The following is a 13,149-nucleotide window of genomic DNA, read 5'->3' as shown; positions in this document are numbered from 1 at the left end:
AGATTGAAATGAAAGGGTTTAAAAAAATACAGAATGAAGCTAACAGAATCATGTTATATACACATATAAATGTACCAAAAGGAACATCTCCTGTATGAATATGTAAAAGTTCCAATGAAAAATAAATAAAAGAGTGAAAGGAAGATCAGTAGGAAAAGGGAGGTGGGTGGGAGTTGAAATCAAATTCCTTCTATGTATAATCAAAAGGAATCCAGATACTATGGATGAATATAATGCTCTAATAAAAACTGTAAAAAAAAATAGCAGTACTGGTATTTCTTTTCCAATCAGTGTGTCTGTCCCTCCTTTCCTTCCTTGTATGTGAATAATTACCCCAGTCTCATCCTTGGTCTTATAGGGAAAGAAGTCTTTTGCTTGAAGTGTATTGTAAGCCGTGAGATCTTTACAGACGTTCCCCTCGATTCCTGTATAGAGGTTTTTAAAATTATTTTAAATGAATACTGAATTTTGTCAAGTTCTTTGTTGCATCAGTTGATGTGATCATATAATTTTTTCTTTTATTACCTGTTGTTATGGTGGATTACAATGATTGGTTTTCAAATATTGAATTAGCTTGCTTGCCTGAAATAAATCCTACTTAGTCATGTTATATTAAATACCTGGTTAGATTAACTTTTTTTTTTACTCACCCTGATATTTACTCAACAGATGTAGAATCGAGAATGGTGCTTTTGGGGAGGGAGGGGATACTGGGGATTGAACTCAGGGACTCTCGCCCACTAAGCCCCATCCCCAGCCCTATTTTGTATTTATTTAGAGACAAAGTCTCACTGAGTTGCTTAGTGCCTCACTGTTGTTGAGGCTGGCTTTGAACTCACGATCCTCCTGTCTCAGCTTCCCGAGCCCCTGGGGTTATAGGTGTGCACCACCGTGCCTGGCAAGAATGGTGCCTTTATATAAGCAAACAAAACCATGTGCCACAGCTACTACTTGGGGCCTAAATGCACTTTTACCCTGGGCCAGATTCCCAGCTCTTGAGCAGCTACATAAAGGCCATGTTTTTCCTCAGGGCAGGATTTCTTGCTACACTATTACTGTGTTCTTTACTGGATAATTCTTAGTGTGTGGCTATCCTGTGGACATTTTTTTTTTTAGTGGCATCTTTGGCCTCTACCCACTAAATGCCAATTGCATCTTGCAAGTTGTGGCAGCCAAAAATGTCTTAGGATCTTGCCAAATATCACCCTCCCTCCCATGCTGAGAACTGATGTCCTTAGTCCATTTAGCCCCTACCTACCTTTAGCCTGCAGGGATGTTCTTTTTTTTTTTTTCCTGACTGTGGAACAAAGGTAGGTGTATAAATATGGATATTACACAAATATTTGCCTTTTCAGTAGTAATTGGAAAATATCTAACATCTGTTAAGCCTTTGCTATGCTAGCTCTGCTAAGCACTTTACCTATGGTATCTCCTTTAATACTCAAATCCATCAAGGAAAAGTGCTGGCCACATTCCCATTTTGCAAACTAAGGAATAAGAAATGACTTCCTCAAGATCCTGTTATCTTCAGTATTATAAGTAAGATAGAGATTATTTCAAGCACATGGGAAGATGTGCATAGATTATATCCAAACACCCTAGCATTTTCCCATAGGGACTTGTGCACCCACAGATTTTGACATCCTTGGGAGGTCCTGGAACCAATCTCTGGCAGATACTGAGGGACACCATTTGGCCAATTCCCTAGATCCTGAGCTGCTCCCAGGATCCTGTCACTGGTTGAGTTAGATTGGACTTCTCCCATGGCTGCCTGTGGGCACTAATCTTGTACCTGGGATTCATTGGTTACTAACATCAGTGTGGTCTCCTCCAGTGGTGACTGTTGTCCTGGACCAGTAAAGAGTTGCACTGAGCTGGTTGTGGGCCCCAGGCAAGTCGCTGCACACCTTACAACTTTACAGAGATTCTAAAAGAGCTGGGGGAAAGAAGGTTCAGTTTGTAAAGTTATCTCTAGTTGTGACATCAGACCTCCCTCCAAGACCCCATGGGTCTCCCTCCCATTTCTGGACCACACACTTGCCTTTTCTAGAAAGGCTTGGAAAACAGTCACTGCACAAGCCAACCCGAGCTGCTCTGGCCCCTGATCGAGTCAGTTCACAACCCATCAGTGCTTGTGCTGCTTGTCCTGGTGAAACTGCCCGCTGCCTGCATCCTGGAGTGGTTCTTCATGGGACATGCTCCAAGTCCTGGCCCCTGCCACCTCCCTTCTAGATCCTCTCCTCTAGCAGTGCCTGAGGCTGCTGGGTTGCTCTTAGTGTCTGGCCCCCAAACTGGATGTAAGATTGAAGAGAGACCTGGAGTGGAGCCCAACCCTGAGCAGACTCCCACCTCCCCAAATCTGGACACTCTGGCTCTAGTAACACACCTAGAATTAGAATTGGGATGTTAACTTGTCCTAAACTCAGCCCTCTGAGCCTTGTTTGCTGTTTTGTGTCAATCCTCTGTTGTCCTGTGTTTGTAATCTGCTTCATGAACCCACATGTAAGGCATAAATGTGGTCAGGCACACCTGGATTGGGATCCTAGCCCTGTCACTCATGAACTCAGTAATCTCATTTATTTAAGTTACCAGTATCATGCAAGCTACGTAATTTCACAGACCTATGTTCCCTGGTCTGCAAGTGGAGATGACAATACCTTCCTCGTGAGGGTTTTGTGAGAATTAAATGAGATAAAGCATACCAAGTGCTTGCATAGCGCCTGGCCTACAGCAGTAACTGGTGGCTGTAGAGGTGGTGGCTGATGGTAGTGAGGGATTTTATGGTGAACTGTAAAATCTCCTATCTGCTGTCAGGCTCAGGATGCTTGGAACAGTGCACCAGTTACTAGAGAGGAGAGGATTTCCCTGAAAATGTTGGGGCCTGCCCAGGTTTAGTAAGCTAGATCTTGGTCTCAAAGCTCCCTCTGGTGGCCAATTCGAGAAAGTGCAGGTGCAGGAGAAAAAAGGCAGGAGAGGCTGGCTGGGTGGAGCATTGGATCCAGGATAGGGAGAGGCCTGCAGTGCTGTGCAGACCGCTTCACCCTGCATTTGGACCTCACCGCTGTGCAAGGTGAGCATGTCTTCTCTATGGGCCTTGCAGTGAGGAGAGGCGAGGTGACTTGTTTCCCAAAGATGATTCAGGGCATCCGACAGTCATTTTTTACCTGAATAGTTATGTATTATCATGTGTTAGAAAAAAAGAGTAACTCAAATCCTCTCGTTTATGGATATTAGCATTTTAAGATAAATAAAAATATTTTTGTGAATCTAAACCCATTTAAGGAAAAAAGTAAATAACAGTAGAAATGGTATTCTATCAGGGCAAAACTCATAATTAAGTAGAAACTTGGGCAAATTTGGTGGACTAGATTATTTGTGATTTTCTGCATAGGGTAAGTTTATCATTTACAGTTTTCCTCACAGTAATATTATAAAGTAATTCTTATTACTATTATTTATTTGTTTTACTGAAAAAAAATAAGCGGCCCAACTGAACTTAGGCAAATAAGCAAATTCAACACAACAGTGTGGAGAAAGTCTTTTCACCAGTGCTACTGAGACAACTGGGCATCCATAGGCAAAAAGGTGAATCTAGACACAGCCCTTCCATACTTCACAAAAGTCAACTCAAAATGGATCTCAGTCCTAAATGTAAAATGCAAAGAAAATAACAGGATAAAATCCAGATGACCTTGGGTTTAGTGGTGACTTTTTAGAATCAACATCAAAGGTACCATTCATGAAAGAAAGAATTGATGAGCTGGACTTCATAAGATTAAAACTTTCTATTCTGGAAAAGGTTCTGTCAAGTGAATGAAGAAAAGCTGGGGAAAATATATCTATAGAAGATCTATTGGATAAAAGATTATTAACCAAATTATACAAAGAACTATTAAGACACAATAGTAAGAAAAACAAAAAAAACATGACTTAACCACCACCTCACTAAAGAAGATGTATAGGTGGCAAAAAAAGAAAACAAAAAAGATGCTCCCATATCATATTATAAGGTAAATACAAATTGATACAATAATAAGATGCCACTACTTATATGCCCAATTCTTGGCCCAAATCCAGAACACTGACAATAACAAATGCTAATGAGGATGTGGGGTGATGGGAACTCTAATCTGGTGTTGGTGGAAAGGCAGCATGGTACAGATACTTTGGCAATTTCTTATAAACCTAAACATACCCTTAGCATCCCATCCCACAATTGCACTACCTAGTATTTACCCAAAGGACTGGAAGACTGGTGCCACACAAGAACCTGCAAGTGAATGTTTAGAGTAGCTTTACTCACAACTGCCAAAACTCAGAAGCAACCAAGACGTCCTTCAGTAGGTGAGTAGATAAGTAAAATGTGGTACACCCAAACAGCAGACTATTCAAGGCTAAAAAGAAATGAGCTATTAAGCCATACAAAAACAAGAGACTTAAATGCATTTCACTGAGTGAAAGAAACCAATCTGAAAAGACTACATAAATTCTGCGTTGTTCTGCCTGTATGACTTTCTGGAAAAGGCAAAACTATGCACAGACCAGTGGTTGCCAGAGGTTAGGAATAAATAGGCCAAGAGTGCACAGGATTTTCACGGCAGTGAAACAACTCTGTATGAAGCTGTAATGGTGGATGCATCAGTATACATTTATCCAAACCCATAGACTGTGCAACACGGAGAACGAACCCTGTCAACTATGGGCTTTGTGGGATGGAGTGTCAGCGTAGGCTCACTGACACCCTAGTGAGGGTTATTGATACATGTGTAGGGGCTGGAAATTTTTGTCTTCAGCTCAATTTTGCTATGAACCTAAAACTGCTCTTTAAAATAGTCTTTAAAAAAGTGGTGTCTCCTTGGCCAAGACATAGCTTATCAGGGCCACATAATGAGTGTGTGACAGAATCAGGCTTGGAACCAAACCCGTCTCCCCCAGATACACCCTCTCTGCCCAACAGTTCACAGCAGGGATGGGGTTCTCGACTGGGCTTACTGAGCTTGCTCAGAGAAGTCTTATTCAGAGTTGTAGAGTTGCAGCTGCTGGCTGCTTGCGGTGTCAGGAGGGCTGGCTTCCTGACACTTATGATGCTAAGTCCCCCTCCCCAATCAGTGCGAAGAGCTGCTGAGTGGTGGCAGGGGCCAGAGTTCCAGGTCTTGTCTTGGACCTTTGTTTAACCTGCCAGTTAGTGGCCTGTCACTCAGAACCTTAGTTTTCCCACCTTTTAACCAAGGCACTCAAATTTTTTCCCAAAGCTTTTCCTGGACCCCAATCCTGGGCTCTGATTGTGTGTGTCTTGGTAGAGCTCAGGAGTAGTTGTGCCAGGTTTGGGGACCACCTTCCAGCTCCCAGATTCCATGCATCTGGGCTCAGGAGGGCCCGTCGACTCTCCTGTCATTCTCCTGACCCAACCTGAAACAGGCTAAGTGACACAGAAAGTAACAGTAAAAAAGATACTTTATTGTTTAAAAAAAAAAAATCAAACGACGCACAAAAACACTGGGCTCACGCTCAGTCACACGCACAGCCACGAACCACTCACACAACATGCTCTCACCCACACAACTCCCTCTCTGTGAGCAGCAATCCTGGGTGAGAGTCTCTATTGCTCTTCCTTTTGACTTCTGTCTCCAGAAACAACACACATGAAAAGGCAGTGGACCAGAGAGGAACTGGCAGGGAAGGGAGTAGCGAGGCCACCAGAGGCCTCCTTGGCTTCTGGTCCTGGCCACTCCTGGCTACAGACACTCTACACATGTGTACACATGGACCGTACATGGGTGCCCACACGTGTAGAGGCGTGCCCACATTGACCCTCAGCGCATAGAGTCGAGTCAGTGCAGGTAACACTTGATTGGCAGGCATTGGAGATGGAGGGGCAAGAAAGGGCAGAGGTCCAGCCTGGACCTTCTGCTGGTCAGTTCCCTGCTTCCATCCTGCCCTGCCTGTGAGTTCTGAGTTCCTTGTTGTCTAGAGGAAGACACATTCATCCCTTTGGGAAAACTCATGCCGACAGCAAGGTTGAAAAGTGCCAAAGAATTCTTTAAAATGAAGAATGATGTCTTTCCTGCCTTTGACCAGAAGTACCTGGGAAACTTGGGGTGAAGAACCCAGAGTTCCAGGAGGTGTGAATTCTTCAACAGAAAAAGGTTCAGGGCTGCAGAGAATCCTGGCAGGCCCAAGATTCTTGTGGTTTTTTGAGATGGAGCAAGTTCCTCTGCATCTGAGCAACCGCAGCAGGACTTGAGGCCCAGCAACTGCTGGGGGACTTGAGGCCCAAATGATGTTCCTTGGGAAACTGCTTCATCCCCCGGTGCCTAGCAGGCCACCTGGCAGGGCAGACCCTTGACGAATATGAAATGAATGTCTGCATGTGGCAGATTCCCAGCGGGCTCTTGTACCTGCTCACCTCTCAGCCCCTAGGAAGATACCATATGGCCCTCTGGGGTCAGATGCCCCTGGGGCTCACCTCTGTCACTGGTATAGTAGTGGCCTGTTGGCCACCAACCTGCCCAGCTACAAAATGGAGCTCTGGGCAGCCACAGGATGCATCCTGGCAGGGCCAACCCCATAGTTCAGGCCTGACTTCCCGAGACTGAAAGATGACAAGATCCATGGGACAGCCTACTTCTTGGCCATCCCTGGAGTCAGTCATTCCTTGTTTTCCAGGGTAACTGCTCGGTCATCCCCTCTCCTGGGGCCCTAGTGCTGTTTCTGAAGCTCTGGCCTCAGCTTCCCTCCACCCTCAGGGACCAGCTGGGGGACCGGAAGTCTGGACTGGGTGTGGGGGCTACCCTCCCTCTCCCAGCCACACTCCCTCCCTCCCTGTGAGACAGGAAGACGGTGCCAAGGCCGTGGCCTCCACCTGCCTCCCGCTGAGAACAGGGAGCTAGAACATGACCTCCTCACAGCTCCCATAGTCACTCTCCACCATGTCAGAGCCCTCATAGTTGGGGGGCGCCCGGGGATGGCGGCTGGTGGGAGGCGCAGCCTCCACCTCGCAGTCAGCATAGGAGGGTCCTGCCCTGCTGAGGCGCATGCTCACCCCCTTGTACCCCTCCTCTGCCAGGCAAGGCCCTCCCCCTCCCTGCCGGAACTGCGAGTGGTAGTAGCTGATGGCCGTGTACTCATTGAGACAGGGGGCAAGCAGGCACTCTCGGGGGCTGGGGGGCTGCGGGGGCATCAGATCTTCCAGGTTCTGGTTGCTGTAGCGAGGCGGGAGGGGTGCCCGCTTGTTTTCCAGCTCCAGAGGGAAGGGGAAGCCCCCATAGAGGGCGGTGGGCTCCGGCAACACAGCTGGGGTTGAGTGGTGGTGAGGCGAGGGCGGCAGAGGGCCCTGGGTCACTTCAGGTCGGGGGTATTCCCAGTGTTCCTTCCTGGAGTAGGTAGGGGGCCAGACGGTGGCTCCTCCGGGGTACACTGAAAGAGAACAGAGACATGAGGTGATTTCCAGCAGGCCCTTGAGCTACTAAAATTAGCTTAGCATGCGGTAGAAATGGCCCCAGGAGCAGGTGGGTGTGTGGTCCACCTACCCATGTTGTCCCTGACAGCTCAGGTTGATATGTGGACTCCAAAGGGGGGCATGTTCAAGGCCAAAGGTTTGACCCAAAGCCAGCCCACCTTGCAAACCTCATCACTAATCTGAGAGTCAGGGGACAAGGAAGGAATATAGATGGTCCCATGCGTCCCATCCCTATGGCTGGACTTGGCAACTATTTCCCAAGACCCACAGGAGAATTTATCCTCCTAACTGAAGGAAAGAGACACACAGTTTGGATTTGAAAGTGTGATGGCTTCTATCACAGAGCATGATGAAATGAGCCAGAAGACAAGACCAAGAGTTCTTGGTTCTAGACCCGTCTCTGTTTCTGAAAAGTCGCATGAGTTAGAACAAGTCACTTCATCTTTATGGTATTGGGACAAACAGTGAAATATTTGCTTTTGGTACTACTGGCAAATATACCAGAAAAAATATATATAAGGTGCTTTACAAATGCACCTCCTTTTGAGCCAAACAAGTTCTTCCTCGGAGCCAGCCAACTCTGACTCAGCTGCTATACCTCCAGATGGAACGATTCAGAAACATGGACCACTGCTTCTCTTTCTCTTAGAAAAGTAAAAATATGCAGACATCCCCTCTTCTCTCCAGGGATTCTACACAACCTTATCCATGGCCTATGTGTTTCTGGCATGAACATCAATTGTATGGAGTCACTTGGAATTTAGAGGGCTGGATCATGGTGCGGCACTGAGCCAAGAGTCCCAGCATCTTATCTAGTCATCAGTGACTCTGCATACGTTCCTTCATGTCCCATCCCAAGGCACTGGATCGAATGGTGGCTAAAAATGCTTATGCCTCAATGGACTATTTAGGTCTACCACCCCATCCCATCAATCCCAGAGGTTAAGGGTCTCTAGCTATACCAACCCATCTCCTCGCCCGACCAGGTTCTCTTAATGATGGACTCATGGTCAGCGTGGGAAGGGACCACAGTGGGTGGGAGCCTGGGAGGCACACTGCAGACCACTGGCCGTTGCTTGGAGCTGGGTCCAAAAGTGACGAGTTCATTAGGAACCGAGGTCTTGCTGGGCTCTGATTGGTTCAGGTTGTTGCAGGAGCTGGTGCTCAGCGGATCAAGCTCAATGGAAGGCATGGCTTGGGTGTCAACACCAATACTCCTGGCCAGAAGGTCTGGGTCCTCCATGGCCACAGGCTTGTGGGACTTGCAACGGCGGCAGTAGAGGAGAAGCCCAACAGTGATTGTGATGATGAACAATATGGCCACCATGATGATCAGTAACTCCTGCTGTCCCCAGTCCCCTCTTTTGATCTCAGGGGTCACTAGGCAGTGTCCTTCTGAGCAACCCCTCGCCTCCATTTCACACCTGCGGAGACAGAGAAGGAGTCAGGGAGCTGAGTCATTCTACAGTCCTTTCCATGTCTCCTCTTACCAAGGTCAATAGGGTGGAAACCTTGACTCTCAAGAGCATCAGGTTCAACCACTTGCAGGTGCACACCCACGTAATTATCAAACACACAAACATCAGAATTTTCCACCCTTCCCCAGTAAAACAAGGGCCTCAGCTACATCCTTATTTGTGACCCTTTGGATCTGGGCTCTGGGCATGTCCATTATTTCCCACCAGTGAAAACTAGGGATTGAACCTTCTCTCCACCAATGAGATCAGATTTCCAAGCAAACATACTACTACAGTGGAGGTGTACAGCACACCAGGCTGTCCTCTCTCTAGAATGTCAGGATCTCAGATACCAATCAGCAGCTGCCCAATAATGGTGACCAGGCATCAAGGCTACCTGCTATTCTTCATCAGGAAATCACAGGAACACAACAGGCTCCTACACAGATCAGCCACATTACATAGGGCAGAGAAAGCACTGGACACCCTGTGACCTCTTAGGTCATCTTCAGCTTGGCATTCCATGGTGAAAGGCTCCTAGGGAACTTCTATTTCCAGCCTTGTCCATTTTTTGAGGGATACTGGGAAAAGGTTCCCCCATCCAACTTGAGTTCAAAACATCAGCCAGTAGCTAAAATTTCACCACCAACATTTTGTTCTTTGGGGCATCTTGGGTTGAGAACCCGTTGGCTTCAGATGGTATGGATTTATTTCTGGGCTCTCTATTCTGTTTCATTGGTCTATGTGCCTGATTTTATGCTAATATCATGCTGTTTATTATTATGACACTGTAGTATGTCTTGAAATTAGATATATGGGGATGCCTCTGTGTTCCTTTTGCTCGAGATAGTTTGGCTATTTGGGGTCTTTTGTGCTTCCATATGAATTTTAGGATTATTTTTTCTGATTCTGTGAACAATGTCATTAGGATTATAATAGGGATTGCATTGGCTCTGTAGGTTGCTTTGGGTGGTATGAACATTTTAAGAATGCCAGTACCTCTAATCTATGAACGAGGGAGATTTTCCCACCTTTTAATGTTTTCTTCAATCTATTCCTTCTCTGTTTTGTAATTTTCATTGTAGAGCTCTTTAATTTCCTTAAATTTATTTTTAAGTTATTCTTTGTGGCTACCATCAATGAGATAACTTTCATGATTTCTCTGTCAGCAAATTCATTACTGATGTATGGAAAAGCTATTAATTTTGTATGATAATCTTTTTATCCTGTTATTTTACTGAACTTGTTGATCAGTTTTAATATTTTCTGATGAATCTTTAGGTTTTTCTATGTATAGAATCATATCCTCTGCAAACAAGGATAGTTCAACTTCCTCCTTTTCTATCTGTATGCCTCTCAATTTTTCTCTTGCCCGATTGCTTGAGCTAAAATTTCTAGTACTACGTTGTGTCAGAGAGGTGAGAGTGAACATCCTTATCTTCTTCCTTATTTAAGAGGAAATGCTTTCAGTTTTTCACCATTCCCTTTGATTTTGGCTATGGGTGGTCATATATAGCTTCATTATGTTGAGGTATGATCCTTCTATACCTAAATTGTTCAGGGATTTTATCATGAAAGGATGTTAAATTTCATCAAATGCTCTTTCTGCATCTATTGAAATTATCATGTGATTTTTTTTGCCTTCATTCCGTTTTACATTTTGCTGTAATTTACATATTATATTTATTGATTTGTGTATATTGAACTATCCTTGCCTTCCTGGAATAAAACCAACTTGGTCATCATGAATTATCATTTTGATGTGCTGTTGGATTCAATTTGCTAGTATTTTGTTGAGAATTTTTGCACCTGTATTCATCACAGATATTGGCCTATAGTTTTCTTTGTTTTGTTGTTGTTATGTGCTTGTCAAATTTAGATAGGGTAAAACTGGCCAAATGGAATGAGTTTGGAAAGGTTCCTTCCCTTTCAATTCTATAAAACAGTCTGAGAAGCAATCATGTTGGTTCTTCTTTAGAAGTTTGGTAATCTCAGCAGGGAAGCCATCAGTTCCAGGCTTTTCTTCACTGGAGATTATTTATTCCTGATTCAATCTCATTACTTATTAATGGTCGATTCTTATTTTTTATACTCTCTTGGTTCAATCTAAGTAAATTATGAGTCCAAAAATATCTCCATTTATTCTACATTTTAAAATTTATTAGCTTGTGGTTTTTCAAAATAATCCCTAGTGATTCTTTGAATTTTTAGTGTAAGTTATAATGTCTACTTTGTCATCTCTAATTTTATTTATATAGTATTTTTAGAAATTTTTATTGATTCTTTTTAGTTATACATAACCATAGAATCCATTTTGATGTAATTATACAAGTATGAATATATCTTATTCTGATTTGGACCCTATTCTTGCAGATGTACATAATGGTGGATTCACTGGTCGATTTCACCTATGTACATAGGAAAATTATATCAGATTAATTCCACTGTCTTTCCTTTTCCTATCCACCCTTATGCCCTTTTGTCTAATATACTGAACTTCTATTCTCCTCCTCCCTCCTTATTGTTTCCACATATCAGTGAAAACATTTGACCTTTGGTTTTTTTGAGATTGGCTTATTTCACTTAGCATGATAGTATTCAGGTCCATCCATTTACTGGCAAATGGCATAAAGTCATTCTTCTTAATGACTGAGTAATACTCCATTGTGTATATATACCATTATTTCTTTATCCATTCATCGGTTGAAGGGCACCTAGGTTAGCTCCACAGCTTAGCTATTGTGAATTGTGGTGCCATAAACATTAATGTGGCTGTGTCACGTAGCATGCTGATCTCACATCCTTTGGGTATATACTGAGGAGTAGGATAGCTGGGTCAAATGGTGATTCCATTTCTAGTTTCTTGAGGAATCTCTATATGGTTCTTTTCTCTCTCTTTTTGGTCTAAAGATTTGCCAATTTCATTTATCTTTTTAAAGAACCAATTCTTTATTTCACTGGTCCTTTGTACTATTGTTTTAGACTATTTATTTATGTTTTGATCTTTATTATTTTTCTTTCTAATTTGGGGTATCGTTCATTCTTGCTTTTCTAAGACCTTCTAAAACATCATCATGTGCTTTATTTTAATGTAAGCATTCATTGCTATGAACCTGCCCCTTAGTACTGCTTTGCTGTATTCCACAGATTTGGGTATATTGTGCATTTTCATCTGTTTCAAGGAATTTTTCAATTTTCCTTGTGACTTTCTCTATGTCACATTGTTTGTTATTGTTCAGTCTCCAAGTATAATTTCTAAAGTTTTCCTCATTGATTTACAATTTCATTTCATTGTGATCAGGAAAGATATAGAATATGACTTCAATTTTCTTTTTAGTTTATTAAGACTTGTTTTATGGCCTAATATATGGTTTAGTCAAGAGAAAGTTCCATTGATGAAAAGAATGTTTTTTGCAGCTATTAGAAATATTCTCTAAGTATTCATTAAGTCCAGGCGATCTAGATTTAGCTCAGTTGTTTCTTTGTTATTTTTTTTTTCTGGATGATCTATTTATTGGTGAGAGTGAGGTATTGAAATTCCCCACTCCTGTTTGTTGAAGCTTATCTCTTTCCTTCGGTCTAATTGTGTTTGTTTTATAAAAGTGGGTGCTCCATTATTGGGTTCATATAGATTTATAATTGTTTTATCTTCTTGATGAATTGATTCCTTCATCATTATACAGTGACTTTTTTGTCTCTTCTTACTGCTTTTGTCTTAAAGTCTATTTTGTTAGATATAAGTGGAGCTACTCCTGGTGGTTTTCGGATTCCATTTGCTTAGAATATAATTTTTCATGCTTTTCTCATGCTTTCAGACTATTTATGCCCTTACCAGTGAGGTGAGTTTCTTGTTGGCAGTATATTTTGGTGTCTTTTTATCCAGTCATCCAGTCTCTATCTTTTAACTGTAATATTAAGAGCATTTACACTCTGATTTAATAATGAAAGTTACAATCTTGGTTGGGGCTGTAGCTCAGTGGTAGAGCACTTGCCTCACGCTTGTGAAGCGTTGGGTTCGATCCCAGCACCACATAAAAATAAATAAATAAGAAAAGTGAAGGTGAAATGAGGACACTTCAATTTAAAAAAAAAAAAGGTACAATCCTGTGCCTGTCAGTGTGTAGATATTTTTTCTGCTTGTTTTGAATATTCTTTCATTCTTCCTCTCTCATTCATCTTTTTTGGTTTGATTGCTTACTATATTGATAACACTTGATTCATTCTATCTCTCAT

At 43.0% G+C, this 13,149-nt stretch overlaps 1 protein-coding gene across 1 annotated transcript in view; it reads right to left on the bottom strand.

The window, feature by feature from the left end:
* Window positions 1-6,886: 6,886 nt before the first annotated feature.
* FAT2 (FAT atypical cadherin 2) overlaps window positions 6,887-13,149 on the bottom strand; it is a gene marked incomplete at both ends in the record, with an annotated part of 68,350 nt that continues 62,087 nt past the window's right edge. The window contains 2 exons of the mRNA XM_081302271.1: window positions 6,887-7,416; window positions 8,426-8,883. Of these exons, the coding sequence (XP_081158397.1) occupies window positions 6,887-7,416; window positions 8,426-8,883 (988 nt within the window). The remainder of the gene's footprint in view (window positions 7,417-8,425; window positions 8,884-13,149) is intronic.

This window comes from Spermophilus citellus (assembly GCF_964194105.1).
Source record: "Spermophilus citellus genome assembly, chromosome: 1".
NCBI classification, from domain to species: Eukaryota; Metazoa; Chordata; class Mammalia; order Rodentia; family Sciuridae; genus Spermophilus; species Spermophilus citellus.
Note: the sequence above shows the minus strand (reverse complement) of the source record. Positions and strands in the feature narration are given on the sequence as shown.